Source organism: Equus quagga, chromosome 10 (genome assembly GCF_021613505.1).
Source record: "Equus quagga isolate Etosha38 chromosome 10, UCLA_HA_Equagga_1.0, whole genome shotgun sequence".
NCBI classification, from domain to species: Eukaryota; Metazoa; Chordata; class Mammalia; order Perissodactyla; family Equidae; genus Equus; species Equus quagga.
In genome coordinates, this window is record NC_060276.1 from 25,285,963 (window position 1) to 25,308,529 (window position 22,567).

Here is a 22,567-nt window from a genome sequence, read left to right on the forward strand (position 1 = left end):
TTATTGTTATTCACTTGAATTACTTATCTGGTGAGTAAAGGTCAAGGAATTTACTTCAAAGAAAAAGAATCTGTCTCATTTTCCTAAGATGAAAGGACGGAATACTTTTTCATCACTTATAGAAAGTGAAAAGCTATTAAGCAAGTCAGAAGTGGTAATGGGCTTGTGCTGCAGAAGGGAAAATTGATGGTAAATATTAAGGAGCACCTTTTAAAAGGGGAGTGGGCTTGACCACCACCAGTAGGAGACTCTGAAATTCCTTTTGAAGGGGAAATGCTCCAATGTGACTTCCTGAAGACAAAATAATTGTTGTACTGACCCAACAAACCTAAGCACTACTACCAGCTTAGGCTTGCAGAGGTGATGTCACACTTCTAGTTAAAGAAAAGGTCCTTTGTTGAGATAGAACTTGTTTATCCAGTAGGATGGGTCTGGTGCATACTGTGGTGCATAAAATGTTCTTTACACTCTATTTTAAGCATTGAATTCTAGGAGAGGAGATAGGCAGGACAGAGACACTGGCATAGGAACTTATTCATTCATTCTTGGCAAGGAAATTCTTCATTACCGAAAACAGCAAGGGTTTCAAGACTCATTGAGAGTTGTATACTTCTAAAGACTCAGTCTATCTGAACATGACCTACAAACTAGACAACAGTCTAGGTACGTCCAAGAGATTCCAGACCCTATGATTAGAACTTTCGTTGAGCAGAAGTAGAATTGGACTACCACTCAGAGAGAAGTCTATTTTTACAGATGTGGTCTGGTATTGAATGTCAGTGACAGTTTTCCACCATCCCTCCTGGAATCCCTTCTTTAATCCTCCCCACTCCCCACCCCAGTCTATATTAGGTGCTTCTTTTACGGGTTCCCATAGCACCCTGTGTAGAACTTAACCATAACATTTTAATCAACTATGTATTTCCGTCTCCTCTACTAGATTGGGAGCATCTCAAGATGAGAGACATTCTTTTTCTGTGTTCTCAGCAACTAATACAGAGCCTGGGATAGAGAAGGTACTCACTAAATGTTTACTGAACAAGTGGAAAAGTTTCAATGACTTAAAATTGTCATATATTTCAGTAGACCAGGCTGAGGCTGATCTTTGTACTGCCTGTACAATGTGAGAATGATTACCCAATTTCCAAGTGGCTTTAAGATCTTTAAAAGAATTTGTTTACATATTAACAATTTAAATGTGAGCTCCGCTCATCTTATGTCAAGTTTGCATACTAGCTTGGAGCCTGATACATAGTTGTTAGTGCTCAATAAATATTTACTGAGTGAATGGTGTGCTTATTTATTCATTAAAACATGCCTCTTAGCAGCTTCTATCAGGCAATCATTTTGTTCGCCAGATTTCTCTGAAGGAAAAGAATGATTTGTTGAGCAACAATTATGTGCTGGTCACAATGAGGGATACTTTTACATCATGCATTCTTACTTTTAATTAACTCAAATAGAATGAGATTTCATTTAATCTGGTAAAATGTTTAGTACTTTAGACCATCCTCCCTTGCAGTCCCTCTGAATAGTGGAGTTTTATTGAGCATTTATCACAAGGTACCATCTAGTTTTGGAAAAGGTTGATGATGCTTTCCAGTCTCTCTGGAGTTATAAGAAGAGGTTGGCCAACAGAAAGAGGTAAAGCATCTTTTTGGTTGAGTGTTTGATCATTATGGCCTGGGGAGAAAGGTTACTTACCTGGCTTATAGCTTGAGCTTTATCAGTTGAGTTAGACATGCAGAAACTATTTGTGCAATAATATGATCAATCTAATTTTTTTCTACCCAAATTGATTTCTTGTCCTTAACTCTAGTAGGCAGTTTTTTATTCGGGGAACATAGTTGTTTGTGTATGAATGGGGAGTCAATTGGAGATGCTGGCACTTGCCCCTTGAGGTTTTGTTGATGAAAACTCCTTTTGATTCACTCTGAGGGAGTTTTATTTTTCACTCATCATTATGTTTCACCTGACAATACAAATCTTGTAACTGCTATGAAGGTTGAATTTAATTAACTGCTCTTCAAAATTGTGCAGTGCTACCTCCATAAAACTACACTTAGGGCATTTGTTAGGGAACTGACATAATGACATAAAAATCTGCATGATGGGAGAATGAGTCATATCTCTTTCTTGGAGAGAGACACAGGGGCTACTAACCCCTTTTGATTGAATGCTTCCAACTTGGCAAATTTAAGGCAGCAGTAAGAGCGCCAACTACACAAAATGATGTACGTTATGAGGCCATTACAAATTCTTCGTTGCTGGGTTGTGCACAGAATTATCTTATCGTTGCCCATCTCTTTGTTTATTTGGATGTCCCAAACATCAGGATAATTAAATAAGTAGAAATAAGAGAGTCTTGTACTCTTGAAGGCTCATTTTAATGCATGCAGGCACATGTAGCATAAAGCAAAATATTCAGGAAAGAGCTTTAGCTTGGAAAGCTGCAATGAATGGGCGATGCTGCTCCTAGTGTAAATAATGGAATCTGTTCAAAGGACACTGCTTGAAGCCTTAAATGATCTCCTACCCAGTAAATACTAAAAACAAGTGACCTATTTGACTGTCTATCCATTGATTCCTTGTACTTTTCTTTAGGCTTTTTCTTTGGGGCATTGGGGAAAAGCCTCTTAAGTAGGCCTAGAAATGTATCATGTTCCTGCATTTCACCATGTAGAACAGTATAAAGGTTCTTTTTGACAACAGAAATATTATCACATTGGCGCAGCTCCACAGTCATCCAGGCTAACAATTTGTATGATGAGGCAGAGTACACCTTTGTCCTTTGTAATGTCTACCTTGAAGTTAGGAGGTTCCTATAGAATATTCCAGTCCCCCTAAGTAATATCACACTTCTGGAAAGTTTGAATTTTTTGAAGCCATTTACATGTTCAATCCATGACTTTTAAGGGTACTGAGTTTGATTTACTACCCACAGTGTAGCACAGAACTAAATATTCATTTGCCCTAAATTTACCACTTTTCAAGCTTCAAGGAAGAACCCTCTAGTTTTAGATTTCTAGATTTTGATGAATAAATATCCATGCTCTTCTTTCTGCACACTCTGACATTCTATAGACTCTGATCCTATTATTTTTAATATATCTTCCCCCAGGATTGAGGTCTGTTTTTTTTGGGGGGGGGGTGAGGAAGATTGGCCCTGAGCTAACATCTGTTGCCAATCTTCCTCTTTCTACTTGAGGAAGATTGTCCTTGAGCTAACATCTGTGCCAATTTTCCTCTATTTTTCTGTATGTGGGTCACTGCCATAGCATGGCTTGATGAGTGGTGTATAGGTCCATGCCCGGAATCTGAACCTGTGAACCCTGGGCTGCTGAAGTAGAGCACGTGAAACTTAACCACTACTCCACCAGGCAGGCCCCTGAGGTCTCATTTTTTTGTGTCTTTTTAAGGTCCCCCCATCTCAATAATCCATTGTGGTCTTTACCATTTTCAGAGCTCTCTCGATATCAATTCCTTGACTCCAGGGCACAGCAGGATTTGCTAAGCAGTCTCCAGCACTGCCTCTCCGGGACACATCCACTCGCTGTCTCCTCAGATAGCGGAAAGCTTCTGCTATGACCAGTATTGCGTCGTGCGTTAATGCAGATGTGTACTAAAATGGATGTATGGAAAACAAGATATCATGACAAATGACACCCTCAAAACTTGCCTTGTTCCTTATGATTTTCATTCATCTCTTCCTCTTGCTCTATGAAGTCACCCTCTTAATTATTTGAATCTAGAGATCTCTCTGGGCAAACCTGCCTTTGATTCATTCTAGAATAATGCCTCCTACCGCATGTGTGCACATGTTAAGATTATTAAGATCAAATGGCTCCAGGGAATCTCTCTCTTGCTCTCAATACTGTGTATCATATTGAGTGAGTGACTACTAAAAGGCCAGGTCCTTTAGAGAGAAAGAAATCCGTGTGAAGTTAAAGGATAGCATATGTAGATTGGAGTGGAAACAGCATATCCTAAAGCAAGACTGGGTTATTGCTGCTTGTAATAGAAAATTCAGATCTGGTATTTACTTAGGGGAAAATGGAAATAGCTAAGTTAGACAGCTTGAAATTAATTTGGAGGGAAACATTAATCATTTCTGTCTGGACCACATTTCTGGAGAACTAGGACCTCTGGCCAGCAATAAATCAGTTTTTGTTTCCTGGGGGGGGGGGGGGGAGCAAAAACCAAGGCTAGTTTTGGATTGTAGAAAATTACAATTGTTATTGAGTTTTAAATCTGATAACTTTGACAATTCACAGGCAATACTTCATGATGCTACCTCTTTCAGGCAAGAACACTTACATTCTATTCCTTGGATATATTGTGTGCTCTGCTAGGGACGAGGCTAGTCACTCAATACAAGGGTTTGGATTATCTGCAATTTGACATGGTGGACACCTTTTCATTAAATGAGTCAACAGTGTACGATTAAAATAAGCTGGCCCCTGTTTTGCAGAGGTGACAAATACTAGTAGAATATAGAATTCTGTTGATTTTTAAAAATGAAGCAAAACGTGTTATGGGGAGTTTTCTCTCTATATAGTATGTCCAAATACAATTGGGAGTGAATACATTGTCATCTTTACGACTACCAATTTATTTTTCTGACTGTTCTCATGTTACTTTTCTTTCAGGAGCAAATCATCAAGTATGGCTGCAACAGGGGGCATATGTTCTTTGATGAAAAAAAAAAAATCTTTGTGTCTGCCCCTCCTAGTACTACGTAAAGCCAACATAGTGCTGATTTTTTTCCAGCTGACTTCATAGATTGTCAGCAATCTTAATGTAGTCCTTTCCAAGCCATGCCAAAAGAGCTATTTAATTTTTTACTTTTCCAGCTTCTACTTACCAATGTGTGAGCAGGTTAAAAAAAAAAAAAAAAAGGCCCAAAAGGAAACGTTCGTAAAATATAGGGTAAATTAAGCATCAGGATTTTAATCTCTAGACAACTTTATTTCCTAATCAAAAATATTGAACATCATTTTTTAAAGTGGGCTTTTTGTCCGATTGATATAGAGCAAGTTTCCGTAATGACTAGTACTAAGAAAAAGTAATCTGAACGTTGTAACCATCTATTTTAATATTCCGTTTTTTTTAAGTTATTTGAAGGGTTTTATTTATAAGCCTGAACGGTTCTTCTCAGCAAATTCTGGGAACTTTGCATTACACATGCCATGCGTTATCAATAAATAATCCCTGCCTGAGATTGTCTTCCTTCTATTTTGTACAACCTCTAGAGCCTCTGAGCAGGCACAAACTACTCTGTGGTACTCTTTTCATACTTTTATCCTTGTCCATTTGTTTGTGCCTAACACAGTGCCTGCCACATTCCAAGTACCCCCTAAAATATTGAATAAATGAATTTCTCTCCTCTACCTATTACTTGCTAAATCAGAGGATGGCAAAGAGTAGCTAGGCAGTTTTATGAAAATCTAAATTTGTATAAGGTCACCTAAATGCAGTGGGTGGATTTAGTACATAAAAAAAGATTTGAATCATCAGGGAATGCAAGTCAAAACCACAATAAGATATCACCTCACAGCTGTCAGAATGGCTATTATCAAGAAGACAAGAAATAACAAGTTTTGGCAAGGATGAGGAGACAAGGGAACCCTTGTGCACTGCTGGTGAGAATGTAAACTGGTGCACCCACTATGAAAACAGCATGGAGGTTCCTCAAAAAATTAAAAATAGAACTACCGTATGATCCAGCAATACCACTTCTGGGTATATATCTGAAGGAAAGGAAATCGCTATCTCAAACAGATCTCTGCGTCCCCACGTTCATTGCAGTATTATTTACAATAGCCAGGGCATGGAAAAAAATCTAAGTGTCCATCAATGGATGAATGGATAAAGAAAATGTGGTATATATACATATACAATGGAATATTATTCAGCCATAAAAAGAAGGAAATCCTGCCATTTGTGACAACATAGATGGACCTTGAGGGCATCATGCTAAGTGAAATAAGTCAGACAGAGAAAGACAAATACTGTATGATCTCATTTATATGTGGAATCCAAAAAAAAAAACCTGAACCTACAGAAACAGAGAACAGATTGGTGGTTGCCAGAGGTAGGGGGTGGGGCGATGGGAGAAATGAGTGGAGGTGGTCAAAAGGTACGAGCTTCCAGTTATAAGATAAATAAGTTCTGGGAATATAATGTACCGTATGGTGGCTATAGTTAACAGCGCTGTATTGTAGTTTTGAAAGTTTCTGAGAGAGTAGATCTTAAAAGTTCTCATCACAAGAAAAAAACTTTCTAGCTATGGTGGTGATGGCTGTTAACTAAACTTATTGTGGTAATCATTTTGCAATATAAACATATTTCAAATCATTATATTGTAAACTTAAAACTAATATAATGTCATATGTCAATTATCTCAATAAAAAATAAAATGATCATCTTTAAAAAAGATTTAACTACAAAAGAACTCATCATAGGGATTGTGACCATATTTATTGAAACATGAGGACACTTGATCTGACCATGGGACAGAATGTTTTAAAATAGGACTGTCCTGGAAAAATCTGGCATGTATAATACAATCATTACAAATACAGAGTACCACTTAGCTGGTGAGTGGCTTAAATAAATGAAAACATGATGTTTAACTCCCAACTTTTCTAGAACATACCAATTGCATAAAGTAAGGTCCCACTTGTATTATGTTCTGATGTGACCCATTCAGAGTGGGCCTGCATAGGTGATTCAGAATGTGTCTCTTCTTTGGTCTATGTCCCCACTGTTCTCCCTTATTCTATTCTTGCCAAGGAGGAAGGCTGTGAGGATGGGTATCTTGAAACCATGAGAAAGAAAATATTCCCCTCCTGTTTCCTTTTTTAGGGAAGGGTCTTGACCCTACTTTCATCTCTTATCTTCATCACAGGAATCCCACAGTCATGGTACATACATACTTTCACCGTATCAGGAAGGAAGAATTTAAAGTCAGTTTCACACTTGAACCAATACACTGAGGGAATAGTTACTTAAAAAATACATTTGAAAGATCCTTTGTGTAACATGAATAACTTTCTGCTAATTTGTCTGTTTTAATTTCTGATTTTTAAATAATAGGATTTCTAGCCATAAGGGAATACATATGAAAAATGTGCACTTTAAGCATGACATTCTACTTTTAATATTCTTATCTTGGTTTCATGAAAATGAGCAATTTAGGTAATCTAATTATTTTTAAAGATACTTTTGCAGGCAGGAAAACATTTCCATTCAATATACGTATAGGCCACACGCACCCTGTATTAGAGCCTAATTCACTTGGGTGTACTGAGATTCATGAAACTTATTAACACAAAGCAATCACATAAATAATGTACAATCTAATTTTCTGTTTCAGACTATCAATCTTCCTTACCCATTCCTGCTGCCCCTACCCTTTGCCCGACTCAGGTTCTTGTAATATTATAAATTGTTAGGAGCATATTACAAATGAAATTCATTAAAAAATTAAGTTAACATTCCCAAACACGGTTTTAAAAGACCTCCTTCTCAATAGCTTCTTTATTTGGGAGTTTAGTTTTCAAATGCAGCAGCATCACCTGCAGTTGTGTTTTAGCATACTTGAAACATTTCTGAGGGAAGACCACTTGATCACAGGATGGCCGTAAGTATATAAAGGCCAGACTGAGATGCTTTGAAAAGCTGTAAGGTTTCTACATGCCATGGAACATTACCTTTAGCGGTGCGTTCTTGGCTTCGGGGAATTCCCTTTCATCCAGCCTCACCCAGCGCTGTATGAACTGCTGAACCATAGGGTTTTCATTGTTGACAATCTGGAATCCTGTAATATTGGCTCCCCCGTGCATGACTCTTTCTAGCAAAATATCGGTGAAACCCTAGAAAGAGATTGAAAGAGAATTGTGATTGTGGGAGGTAGTGAGTTCTTACTCACCATATCTGTTGGTTAGAATGCTAAGGAGGAAATGAAAGTTCCTTCCCCAGGATCACTCTTTAACAACGAAGAAAACCCTGGACACAATGTTATATGTGAATTATATCTCAATAACAACAACAACAACAAACAAAACCTCTGGATATGGACTAATTCCCAGGTCATTACGCCCTAAGACAAACATAGGTGCCAACTTCAAGCAAATGTTTTGATTTGTCTCATTTACCCCTATTTATAGTCTTTCTTCATTGAGCACAAATGTAATGTTTCATGTAACTGGAAAATGTTGAAAAAGCTTGGCTCTGACTAGAGGTATGAAAAACTTCTTGTCAGCTTAACATGCCAAACACAGCAGTTTGCTTCAGATTCTAATGACGAGTACTTTCAACATTTGTGACTTAGAGAAATGCCAAGGAGCAAAACTGACAGCTTGGTTGTATATGATGGTACAAACCCCAGGGTATGTCTCACATGTCTCCATAAATGAGTCTTGACATCTACTTCATAGCATCCACCATTTTCTTCTTCTCATGCTCTGGTTACTGTCTGGTGTCTCTGCCACCTAAGCCTCTTGAAGGAGTCTCTCCAGGTTGACACCAAGTCATCTCCACCTGGGCACCACCAGCTCGACTGGGCATTACTATCTTCTGGGATACATCTCCCAGGAACTGCTGCTATTTCTGCTGGATACCTGTCTCTTGCTAATTGCTGCTGATGCATTTGGGTCCTCAATGGGCTGAAGTCAACATTTATATTCATAAAGAAATGGGGAAAATTCTTCCTCCCCTCTTTTGATTCTGCTCCCCAACATTTAAATATAACATTTTCAAATATAAAGAAAAGTTGAAAGAACTGTACAGTGAACACCCATATAGTCACTACTCAGATTTTACAATTAAAATTTTTCTATCCATCCATCAAACCATTTCATTTTTTTGGATTCATTTCAAAGTAAGTTGTAGACATTAGTATACTTCATACCAAGACTTCGGCACGCAGGTCATTAACTAGAGTTCAATGTTTGTAGCTCTTCCCTTCTTCTTTCCTTCCTTTTCTTTGTTCCTTTTTTCTTTTCTTCTTTTTTTGAAGTAAAATTTACATCAAAAGTAATGCACAAATCTTAAATGAACCACTTAATGAGTTTTGATAAATGCATACACTGTTACACAAATCCCTGTTAGTTCTCTAAAGGTTTTTTTGCATTCTAAGTTTTCATTGAAGTATAATAATCATATAGAAAAGTGCATATATCTTTAAGTATATATAGCCTGATGAATTTTCATAAACTGAACACATGAATGTAACCAATATCCAGGATCGCCATTCTTGTGTGCCTCTCTAGTCACCACCCCTACCCCCATTTCTTTTAATGTTACATTTCTTTAATATGGGCAACAAGGTAGTCTTAGAAAATATTTTAGTGAAACAGCTTTTTCAGTTATTACTCACAGCCCCCTTCCTCTTCCTTTCATAAGTGGGATATGAGTCAATGGAGACTGGACAAAGAGCCAAATGGTTTGCATCACTGAGAATCATTCCTCCTTTCTGATAATCACAAAGTGTTTTTAAAATTACCATTAACTTGTCAGGATGAGTTTTCTCCCAAAGGCCTCCTTCATGAGAGAAACTAAGACTCAGTGTTTTCTCCCATTGCAACCCGCAGAGAGGCTTGCTTGTGTATAAAAAGTCTTACAGAGGCTACAGTTGGGGCTTAAGCCTAATTGTTACCCAACTCCGCACTTCCACTCCCTAAACAGATATACAAATAAAGAGCCGAGACAAAACCTTAACAAGTAGGTTTAATTCATTTACTGTGCTAAACCATATTTGTCAATTAACACGTATTACACAAGAACATTGACCAACTGGCAACTGCTTGCTGGTGGGGGTGAAGAGTGGACTCTCTGGTGCTCTCCTGGGTCTGAAAAGCCTGGGTTGGAAAAATGGACCTCGCTTCCTTGAAAGAAAGGGGTTGAGAATGCTTCTACCACCATCCTGGTCCCCAGGGTCAATGGCCACAGCATGCAGTAGGAAGCAGCATCTCTTGTGCCCTTAACACTTTGATAAGCATCACACTCCTGTTTACCTAATACCCATCACAGTTAAAACGGCAACACAGAATTAACAAAAGGGAGAGCGAGAGAAAGGATCCCATAAATCTCACGTCTGCCTTAAGACATAGAGCCTGCAGTTTCATCTGGTTACTTACCATTTCACTCTTTTCCAGAAAGATTTGCCCTCACTACCTTTTTTTTGGCAGGGATACTAAAAGGGGGAGTCCAACTCAAATTTACCTCACCAATCACCTCCACTTGCCCCCCAGGAGGCTTCACTCTGCCACACAGGCCCCACACATTTCCACTTGGGTGTCTTCCTCTCCAATAAATCTATTGTAATTGGAAACATCTTCATAGGCATACTCTGCACTCAACTTTCTACCACACATCAACCATACTACTGAGGACCTAGAATTTTCTCAGTCAATCCATGTTTTATGACAGACATACCTGGGAATGAGTTTTGGCACAAATCAGACTGGAATCAGCCTGGCTGTCCCCAAGGGATAAAATGCGCCCACAGTAGCATAAAGCAAAGTCAGGGGAAGGTCACCTCAAACTGTTCTTGTGGCTGGCAAAGCCTCTACAACACTAGTTCCTACTGGCTTCCCTGCAGGCTTATCTGTCCATATGGGCAGAAAACACTAACACAACCCCATGGACGAAAGGAAGAGAGCAAAAGTGTGGCAGAAAAAAAAAGGAGGTAATAGGTATTTAGGGAGATGAAAGGAGAGATCTTGTTGCTAAGGGACAAGAGTTGGCTGGCTCCTGGTCCTACCTCTCCTCCTGTCCCGTTTGTGTACACTTTGCTTCTTTGTAATCTCTAATCAGGCTCTATGGCTTGAATGTCGCCCTGGTGCCCAGCGTTTAGATGCAGCAACCCACAGTCCTCAAGGTTGAGATAATCAAGGCTGGATTCTCCTTAAACTCTCTGAAAACACACTAACGCAGTAGAGCTGATCAACTAATATCAAGGAAGTAGAAGGGGAAAAGAGAAAGGATGGGGATGGTGGAGAGGGGAGATATACAGAAAGCTGTTCTGGCTAATCGGCAGGGGTTGGTTGACTCTTAATCATCTTTCTATTTCTGATACATTTTTAAAAAAAGAATTTTATTTTTGTATCAAATGTTGCTAAATTCCATGGATCAAGTGGCTACTGACAGTACACAAAATTGTAAAAATTAAAGCCTGACTCTCTCTACAGCCTCTTCAGAGACACTTACACAGCAGAGCTGACATCCAACAGGTAAGAAGGGAAAAGAGCAAAGAGAGAGAGGGAAGGACGATGGCAATCTGGAGAGAGGTTCAGCTTAACCTCGGGTTGGATTCTGGTACTCCTCCTCCTATCTCAACATTTTAAGGCATTATACGTTTCCATAATAATTTTTAATAAATTTGTATGGTTATGACACCTGCACTCATAAGGCAGGCTGAGTAACCCCCTAAACCTACATAAAGACACTAACGCAGCACAGGTACTGACACAATATCCAGAAAGAAAAATGAAGCAATCGACGGGTAGAAGTAACTGGTAGGAAGATGGAAGTTAGGAGAGAAGTGCTGGCTAAGGTGGGAGCTGGCTGACTCTTGGGCCTCCTTCTCCTACTACCCTATTATTTTAAGATATTCCACCTATTCATAACCTCTGGTTAGATGTCCTCCTTAGGCTGGTGAACCACAGTCTTCAAGGTGGTCAGATTGAGGCTGAGTCTCTGAAAACTTCTCAAAAGAGATGAACACAACAGAGATGATCACCAAACGTATAAGTGGTAAAAGGGGAACATAAAAGGGTGGACGTCAGTGGCAGAAAGATTAGAAGTTAGGAGAGAGGAGATGGCTAAGGACAGAGATTTTGCTGGTTCCTGGTCCACCTCCTACATATACCCCATTTTAAAAAATTTCTCTAAGTTTCTAGAGTAGTGTACAACTATAGTTGAGAAAGTTGTGAATTGGGACTTGTTCTACCCACAGCTTCGGTGAATAACTATCACAAGAAAGCTGATTGGCAAACGTACAATAGGTAGACAGGAAATAAGGAAGGGGAGAGAGTGGCAGGACTGGAGAGTACAGAGATGGATTCTGGCTAATAAGTAAGAGGTGTCAGGCTCCTGGTCCTCTTGCTCTGCTATCCAAATTTTAAGGCACTACACTTTTCCATAATATGTTGCTTGATTTTAGTCATTGGGCCAGATGCACACAATCTTCATAGTGTTTATATTGAGGCCATGTATCCTGAAAACCAATGTAAAGACACTAAAACAGAACAGGAGAACACAAAACAGAGTGTATAAAGAGGGAAACAAAATGATGGTGGCAGGGAGGGTCTGGTAGAATGTTGGAAGTTAGGAGAAATGTTCTGACTCAGGGGAGAAGTTGGCTGGCTCCTGGTTCACTTTCTCCACCTGTATGACTGTTTTAAGACATCTCACTTGTCCATAACTCTTGCCAAAATTCATTTCTTGAGTTGGCTACACAGAGACCCAGAGGTGGGACTATTGATGTCTGTCTAAAACCTCCATACAGACGCTAATGCAACAGAAATGACCTTCAACCATCTGGATGATAAAGGGGAAAATAAAAGATAGTTATAGAAATTAAAAGTTGGGGTACAAGTTCTAGCTAAGGGGCTGGAATTGACTGGCTCCTGGTCCAGATTCACTATTATCTCATTATTTTAAGGCATTTCACTTGTCCATGACTCTTGCTAGATTTCTGTTTAAAAGTTGGCCACAAAAGGGCATCAAGTTGAGAATACTGAAACTGAGTCTGTCTAAAACCTCCATAAAGCCACTAGCACGACAAGGATGAACACTAAGCATCTGGATGCTAAAGGTGAAAATAGAGGAAGGTCAGGGGCAGAAAGATGGAAATTAGGAGAATGGTGCTGAAGAAAGGGCGGGAGGCAGCTGGTTCCTGGACCACCTTCCATCTGTATTTAATTTTGTAATGCATATACTGTTTCCTTCACAAATTGCTGCATTCCACTGTTGTTGTGAGAAACCATAGTCTATAAGGATTGAAAACAGAGGCCTGATTTTTCTCACAGGCTCATCAAAGACACTGATGGGGGAGAGGTGGCCATAAAACATTTAGCAAGTATGAGAAGATATGTTAACATGGTGTAAAAGAAGAAGGCTGAGCGTCACAGTTGTCTCAGGATTGAGGATCCAGATAAAGCGCAGGAGGTGTCAGGTTCCTGGAACTCTTTCTGTAATACTCCAAAATAGTAAGGGGATACATCTTTCTATACTATCTTCTTAAAAATTTTTCATTCTGCAAGACACCCACAGCAGTCAAGGTGGTAAAATCGAGGCTGTGAATCCTTGAAACCAATCTAAAGACAATAACACAGATAAGAGCCCATACAACAACCAGAGTGTCTGAGAAGGACAATAAAATGGTGATGATGGAGAGAACATAGTGGCAAGATGATACAAGTTAGGAGAAATAGTTTGACTACCACAGATCCTATCAGGGGAAAGGAGGAAGGGGAGAGAGTGGTAGGATGGGAAATATTAGAAGTTAGTGGTTCCTGATCTGCTCTTTTCTTGTTACCTTTTGGTGATCTTTTCTTGAAGTTTGCCACCCAAACTCTGCACTTTTGGGAATTTTGATCCTCTTTCCTCCCTAAACCTTATAAAGAAGTATTGTAAGAGTGTCAGCCATCCAGCACCGATCTCTAACAGAAGGTTAAGGAGTGTGGAAATGGATATTATATGAGCACCTCTGGCAAAATAGTTAGTTTCCTAGCTCCTGGCCAATTTCGTTCTCTCATATTGTAATCTACAAGTGGGACTTGACATTCTATCTCTTCTTTTGAGAATTGAAGTCTCTGGCATCCCTGAAGGCTTTGTAAAGTTGCCCACACAGATTTTATCACCCAAAAGCCAATCGGTAAAAGTGGAGGGGCAGGCCCAGTGGTGTAGTGGTTAAGTTCATATGCTCTGCTTTGGTGGCCTGAGGTTTGTGGGTACAGATCTTGAGTGTGGATCCACACACCACTCATTAAGCCATGCTATGGCAGTGTCCCACATACAAAATAGAGGAAGATTGGCACAGATGTTAGCTTAGGGATGATCTTCCTCAAGCAAAAAGAGGATGATTAGCAATGGATGTTAGCTCAGGGCCAATCTTCCTCACACACAAAAAAAGAAAAGTGGACAGGGGAAAGGGTGGGGGTAAGATGTAGAGACAGATGCTTTAGGAGAGAGCTTCTGGCTAAAGGGAGATGTTTCTTGCCTCCTAGTCTCCCATTTTCTTCCTTCCTATGATTACCAGCACTTGACGATGGCCACCTATAATCTTCTATGTGGGAAATTTAGAGACCCTGGTTGCCTAAAACTTCTGTAAAAACTAGTGAAGCAGTTAGGCTTTCAACATACAGACCCAAGAAATAAAAGAGTAAAGAGATGGGGTTGCCGGGGGTAGAGAGAGGCAGAGGAAAGCATGCATACTATCTATCTGGTTGCCAGAAGTGTAATTATTCTCCACAGCCAGTTACCTGAGACTCCACCCCTGAAGTTGCCTCTTAACTGGTCAGTGTTTATCATGTGACCTTTTCTAGAAAGATCCATCCTCACTCCTCCCTGACAGAAACATGCACGTGGGACACAGTTCCCTCAGCCAGTTAGCTCCGACCACTCTCATGAGGCCTCCTTTGGTCAGACATATTCTAACTACTCCCACTCAGGTATCTGTGCCACAGGCCCAGCCTCCTCCTCATACTCCACTTCCCCCGTCCTCTGAACACTGCTGTGAGTAGAAGTAGTGCAGCGACCAGACAGCAGTATGTGTGAATAGAAATGCACCTAAAATTACTATTATCAGAAAATCTTGGTCTCCAGAAAAAGCATAAGTTTGATTAATGATTTAAATATGTGGTAAGCGAGTTTACAAGTTTTTACCTTTTAACTCATGCCCTTGGTTCAGAACAAAATTAAGATTTGGTTTAAAATTTTTAAAGTCTTTTTAGTTTGTTCCGACTTTTGTTTCAGGATTGAAGTGCCTGAATGAGCACTTGTTCCAATGGCAGCTGCTCGAAAAAGGACAGAAAACCCATATCCTTTTATGTAATACATGCATTTTACCATGTCTGACTTCAAAGGAAATTTCTATATCATGAATTCTATTTGCTCATTGAGCTTCATCTGCTATTAAAATTATATATTTTATAATAATATGTTTTTACCAAAGACAAAATACGTTTCCATAGATTTCTTTGCTATTTTTCTAGGAAAGGACGTGTCGTTTTGTTTAAGCAGTTTTATAGCAACTGTTCTATCCCTTTGATGAATCACAGCCGTTAATTTTTTGCTTGAAAACCAGTTTCTTCTGGCATCTCCTATCTAATCAAAGATATCAGAATTTCTTTGCCTTTTTTTCCATTTTTAATTTGGAGTGTTTGAGTGTGGGGCACACAGTCATGATCTCATATACTTGGGCTCTGAGAACTTACTTTTTCAAAAGGATAGTACTTATCACACATAGTACCTCAGCCAAAGAATTTGTTACATTTTGAGGCATTAGTGTCTATAAAACAAATTAATTTCTTGCTTCTTTTGGACTTTTCAACTTGAATTCACTTTGAATGAGACACTAATGACTCTCCAGTTAGAGGCTCTCTTGTCCTCTAGAACCCCTTCTCTAACTGTCTGCCGACTAAATTAACTTTCATATTCCATATGCGTCTTAAAAATAATATGCCTCAAAGCAAAGTTATTATATTTCCTTAACATCTCTTCCTCGTCCTGTATCCCTTCTTTCAACCAATGGCACTTTAGGCCCACTGAATCACTGGGTGTGGGGCCCAAGCATCTGTATTTTTATAAACTCAACAGGTGGCTTTGAAGTACAAGTGGGTTTGAGAACCACTGGCCTAGATTACTGACCTAGCTTCCTAGTTGGTGCTCTGACTTTCAGTTCTTTACCTCTCCAGTTTATAGTTCACATAATAAATCTGCCTTTCTAAAATACCGGTTAGAGCATAATACTCCTTTCCTTAAATCATTGCACTGATTCCCTACTTTCAACAGACATATTAACAGCTGAATATCTTGACGTGGCCTTCAAGGATTTCCATTATCTGTGATCTTCTACTCCCCTGACCTCATCCACACCATTTCCTTCAATAGACCTCATGCTCTAGCCACCTCATGCCCTTTTTAACCTTGGTAGTATTTTGTCTGTTTTGTTTCCTTTGTCTAGAAAGGGCCCCCACTTCATCATTTATAGCTCTGGGTGTCTCTATTGAAATTTAACTCTTTAAAAACCATTTCAATTAGTACAATAATAAGAAACATCCATATCAAATTTGTCTTTGTATCCTCCCCCAAGTTGTAAGAGGGCCAATTGTGCTCCTTTTTTGCCAATAATTACATAGGCTCCTGCACACCGATGACTGCTTAAGGGCTTTTGTCCTCCTTCATTATTGTAGGCCTTCTCTTGCCTTCTGTGTAATATGTGTACACCCTACAACATCATTGCTGAATGACTCCAAGGTTTGGAATTACTTGCTGTACTGAGTGGAATTTCTATTAAGCCCATTTTATTATTTCATGGGGATTTTAATAACTAGAAGTGTGATGATCAGATACTCAATGATTATTGTGTGCTTAGACAAGGCTTATCAAATTCTAGTGTTGCTTGCATTTCACCAGTTCTGTTTGGTTGAAATTGTTGGGGTTTTTTGCTAACTGCCACAGTGGTATCTTTTCCTTTGGGCTGGCCAGTAAACTGTGCACAGAGGGAGACATTAAAAGAGGTGAGAGAAGGCAGAGAAAGATTGGAGGCAATCCTACTGCTCACAGATAGGGTGAGTTGAAACTTTACTTTCTCAGTTTCTATGTTCTAAGTATCTGTCCACTTGACTATTTGCCTCTGAGCAACAATGGCAATATTTGTTGAAAATATGTATATAATCTCCAGAAGTTATTCCTTTCAGAGGGAAACTACTCATCTGTATTTGTAAGTTCTGGCATATTTCATCAGTTGTAGCCTTTCTCAATCGCATCACATCTGCTTTGTTTGATCCGGTGCACTGTTGCCCACATCTGAATGCAACTCTATAAAAGCACTCATGACCTTTGTGCCTAAGCAGTTCATGCAGGGCCTTATAAGCTACCCTTGATTAATTCTCCTGGGCCATCTTTGACACAGATACCAGTTGCACGATACTAGTTACACAACTGGCATCTAAACACAGAGTGCCTCTGATTTGAGAATAGCCAGACAACTCAATCTTCCAAAGATTCAAGTGACTTTACTATTATCCTGTCTCCCTTGACTTATACATACTGCAATTCAGTTTCCTTCTGGGAGTGTGGATAACTGAAAGTTAGAAATAAATATAGTCAAGGCTTATTTTAGAGCATCTATTTTTAAGATATTATGTGGAGATTTCCTTCATATAATACTATTGTTAAGGTATATTTTATGCAGAGAGGAAAACAGAGACAAGATAAGTTGAGTGACTTTCATTGAGTTGATGGTAGATTACAGGTGAGAAATGGGAAAGATTGTTTGCCTACAGAGAAGATGAAAACAGCAGAATGAGTCTTGGAAGGCTGCCAAAGACAAGTATCTAGCTCATAATTTGGATGAAGGCTGGCTCTGTCTTTAGTGCCATTTGAATTGTTCATTTGGGTGATGCTTTGATAGAGAAATGCAAAGTAATTGTGATGACTAAAGTTATCAGGTTGCTAATGAGAGACACAAGTCTTTTTCTAGAAGCAGGTCCATCCTCCTGGGAAGGTATAATATGTAGCGTTGAAGATTACACCATATAAATTAGCACTTGATTACAGGTTGCTTGTATTGTTCACTCACTGTTTTATTCTCTAATCAACAAATATACTTTGAAACCCTCTAAATGCTATCTGTTGGTACAATAGTGAGCCATATCAAACCTGGTCCCTGACCTCACTGCACTTTAGTTCAGTGGGAGTTATTTGTATGAATATAGAAATAATTACAAGTTGACATAGTGCTATTAGTGGGGAAAAATAGCCACTGGTCTCCTTTTTATTAATAGTTATATTGAGGTATAATTTAAATACCATAAGATCTATTCATTTGACACTGATTTTTTTTAAAGCAAAAATCAGATCATGTCCTTTCCTTGCCTGAAATTTTTTAGCGGCTTTCTGTGGCTGTTGAAAAAAGCTAAAACTCCTTAACCAGGCCTACTACTAAGTCTGACATAATCTGGATCTTGTCACTCACTCTGCTCTAGCCAAAATTGCTTTCTGACAGTTGAGAGAAGAGATCAAGCTCTATTCTGTCTCAGGACCTTGGCATATGCTGTTCCCTATGCATTGCATGAACTTTCCCTGATTCTTCATATAAGTGGATCTTTCTCACCATTTCAAAGTCACCTTTTCTGAAAGGAGTTCTCTGGCCACGCTATACAGAGTTTTGATTCCCTACACTCTGCCACCTCTTCATTCCCTGTCCCAGCACCTATTCTATCTTCATGTCAATTATCACAAGCTGTGCAAGTTTGGTCTGTCCAGTATAATTATAAAGTTCTTAAGGACACTGCCCTCTGTCTTCCTTGCAGTGGAGTGAACAAGGTATTGGGCATACAAGTGGCATAGAGAAAAAATAACTTACTATAAAGATCTGTAGAGCAGTACTGCCCAAAGTGTGTGTGGACTGGTGCTGGTCTGCTGTTTGTTACCAGTATGAGATGATATAAGGAAAGAAATTGAGAGTAAACCTTTAGAAACTGTTATAGCAATTTGACAGAATAGTATTATGGCTGTTGAATCTAATACTAAAAAATTTGAGCTTGTATTTTATATATCTTGTTTTGTTTATTTCATGTTTTTTAGTAATTTATTTTTGTTGCACTTTTATTGGTCTGTGAAGATGTGGGGGAAAAAACTGGCCCTCGTTTGCAGTTTGAGAAGCACTGTTTTAGAGGATATGATCTGGGGAGCCTGGGGGAGAAAACAGAATTCTTTCAATTCATCTTGCTGGAACATTGGATAGGAAGTGATCTTTCCTGGTTAATTTCAGGCAGCCACAGAGAGAGAGAGAAAGAGAGAAAGAAATGGATGGCTGACTATAATGGAGGCATTTTTAGACAGGGAGAACAAGAGTTTTCAAGTTGGCTACTTTAAGCTGACAAGTGCCTGTACCTTTCTAAATGCATGGTAGGAAGTTGGACCCCAGCCCAGTCCCCACTCCTTGCTTCCTTGATGCTCTGCTGAATCCTATCTTCATATGGAGAAGAAAGTGAATCCTGAGCCGCCAGTGAGGTTGTGTACTCAGGGGAGGTGACTGGGCTCCTGCCATTTGGGACCAGTGGGAGGTTTTCCCTTCAAGCCCACCTCCTTTGCCTGTAAGGCCAGGCTCCAGCCCAGTGAGCTCTGTGTTTACATGCCATCTGCTGAGGTGTCAGTGATCACAACACGTGGCTTTGAGCATTTGAATTTTTTATTTAGAACATTAAAAATGGAAGAACAAAGGAAAGGAAAGAGTAGAGAACAGAACAAGAAGGCCTGGAAGGGGAAGGGAGCAGAAGGGAACAGTTGTTATTGGCAAGCAAAACAGCATGACTCAATCTCATTCGAATTTGTTTTCTCTCTAAACAAAGTGTGCCCTTCTCTGTTTAAGGTACACCCCAAGACCTGGCAAGCTGCAGAATTCACTTCTTCAAGCTTAGGCCACTCCTGGCTGCGTCTTTTGGGTTCTATTTTATGAGTAATGTTTCATCTTAGTAAAATTTTGAAAAAATTAGATGTAATCTAGTACCCCCATTATTATTTCCTGGCATACTAATATGAATGGGGCAGATGGAGAGAGAGAGAAGAGAAAGCAAGAGAAAGAAGGGGGATGAGAGAGAGTACGGGAAAGGAAGAGAGAGAGAGAGAAGAGGGAATGTGGTAGGAGGGAAGAGAGTGATGGAGATGTAATTGGTGCCTGTTAAGATACATAGATACTTTCATATTGGCCCTTGGATAGGTTTCAAACTCCAGTTCATAAAGCTACCCTTTTTTTTGAAGCCTTTTTCTCCCTGATCACTTTACCCTCATATATTTCTAGTTTATACTTCATTCATATACATTTGTCTTTGCAAATGTCCTTACGTGACCTTTGTGGAGGCTGGCCTTCAGTCTCACTGAAATGCTTGAGTTGGTAAAATGGGAAGAGCATGGTGCTCTATCAAGAGTCTGACCAACCTGAATTGGAATCCTTGTTTGGCAGGGGATTAGCTACGAGACTTTGGGCAAGTAACATATCTTTTCTGAGCCCATTTCCTGATCTCTAAAAAGCTTGAGCAGGTGGGTGGGGAAGAAATCTCTCCTCATAAGAGTTCTGAGACTATTAAATGAGAAGTCTAAACAGAACAGCTAGCACAGCAGGAAGGAATCTAAGATACCTTAGCTTCCTTCCCCTTTTCTCCCTAGCACAATGGCCTGCTTTGCTTGCTCCTGTGGCCCTCTACCGCTGGCAGCTGACATTACCAAACTTCCGCTTGCAAGGTCAACAACTGTCCCCAACTCTGGGATCAATCTCAACTTAGGGAGGGAAACTATTGGGTCTTCTAAGGTAGTGATTAACTGATGCAGTACTGAATGAGTTCTATTAGGGCTCATGTTCTCCTGTGAGTACCTCAAATGCTTGAGGTTGGGTTTCTTTGGTCTTATTTTGGGGACTGGGTACTGAACATCTGTTGTTGGACCATCTTAACCCAGATCCAATTCGTTTTGTGTCAGCTGCTAGAGTGTTTTGATTGATTCTTCAGATCCTCAGCTCTGTTTAGAACTTAGTTAGGGGTCCTCACACCTGTCTTGGCATTTGCCCGCCAGGACTGATTTTAAGGCTTCAGTCTGCCTTATGATGATATCTTAAAGGATAACAGGGATCCCCCATTTATGTCCTCAGTGTTTACCCAGCTGCTGTGCCTATACTCTCACTCCTAGCCTTCCTTAGTCCAAACTGATCCTCCATAAGGGAAGAAATGTAGAGCTGAAAGTGACCTTGGAGTGTTTTCCAAATTTTAGTCATTAATAATCACCTTTATAATTTTTTGCCACATAGATGGATGATCTGAACTATAATTTACCTAATATTTTTCTTTACATTGACTCAATTTCTTTAACCTATCTACTTTAGCCTCATTCTAAGGAATGGTATCTGTAAAATCACGGAATTGATGGGATTGTTATCTTTTTCTAATACACATTTAATATAAATTCAAAACTAATCAGTTTAAGAAAAAGTTTTGCCACGTGTTACCTAAAATCATCTCGTGTACAAATAGCACACTTTGGGAAATAGCAATCTGGTCTAACTCTCCATTTTGCATTAAGAAACAGGTTCAGAGTGGTTTGGTTTGTCACAAGGCTAGTCAGAAGAATTCTTGGGATACAAACCTGTCTCTTAGCTCCTGGTCTGGTGCTTTTTTCATTATGCCTATGGTTAGTCTAGAGTTCTGCACACTATTACTGACATATATGAAAAAATTAAATCACAATACATTGTCTGGGAATGCAATGTAAAGGATCCTGATCCAGGACCTCACCATGAAAGAAAGGTTGCTTGACTGATAAATTGTATAAATGCTGGTTACATCTGGAACTTGAGTAGAGAAACATTACCACCTTAGAGAGAGTCCTGGAAGAGAAAACAACAATTAATTATGGAACAACCCCTCAAAAGCAATGACATCACCAACCGATACAGAATTTGTAAGAGGCTTACTTACTCTTTTGGGATGTCCACTTCTGGCCTGACCAGATCACATCCCTTGCCTGTGCTCCTGATGGAATCTTTTATTTCTTCCAGGGATTTCCATAATTTAGAACTTTCTGTGGCTTATTATTCACTCTGAAATGTACATCCTGACCTGTGAAAGGCCTTTGTTGAAGCATTCATGAGCTATCCAAGTCTTCTTACTTCGGGATTGCTACCAGGGAAGATCCATATAAAAGTACACAGAAGTCTTTGCCAGATAGATGGAGCTCAGTAGCAAAGGAGACACTTGGGGCTCTGGTGCAGGTGATTCCAGAAGGCTTGGGTAAGCAGTGTGACTGTTTTTGACTTTGCATTTGTAGAAGAAGGCAGTGGTTCTGGGCTGTTGTTACGCCAAGATTCAGATTAGACTTTGTTCCCCTGTGTATATGTCCTCAGTTTTCACCCAGCTGGCTCATCTTGAAAGGTCAGATGGCTCATCTTGAAAGGAAACATCTTAGCTCCACTTGCCCTTTTCTGACCATCTGAATGACTTCTAAATAGTTTTGGTTTGCTGTGTGCGTATGTGTGTTTGTATCTTTGGTGGAGGTGTTTGTGGTATTTTTATCTGATTAAAAAATCTGGAAACCATTATAGGGATAATCTGTCTCATTATTTTTGTCAGAGATTGGCAACATTTCCTATTTCTGTTGAACATATGCAATTTGATATAGAGTACAGGGACTTAGGAAAAAACATGGCTGAGTTCAAATGAAAAGAAGGTCACTAGAGAAAGAGAAGGAGTGGTGGCTCAAAGCATGGTGGATGAGTTCATGTTGATGTGATACTGTATATTACATTCTTTCTGAAGGAACAGACTTTGCTTGTTCTTGTAGT

The 22,567-nt window shown here is 39.5% G+C and overlaps 1 protein-coding gene across 1 annotated transcript in view; it reads right to left on the minus strand.

Annotated features, from left to right (window-relative positions):
* Window positions 1-22,567, minus strand: part of GRIA3 (glutamate ionotropic receptor AMPA type subunit 3) — a 271,547-nt gene that overhangs the window by 82,686 nt on the left and 166,294 nt on the right. Inside the window, exons 6-7 of the mRNA XM_046673901.1 lie at window positions 7,716-7,877; window positions 3,455-3,622 (exon numbers count right to left, since the gene is read on the minus strand). Coding sequence (XP_046529857.1) covers window positions 3,455-3,622; window positions 7,716-7,877 — 330 coding nt within the window. The remainder of the gene's footprint in view (window positions 1-3,454; window positions 3,623-7,715; window positions 7,878-22,567) is intronic.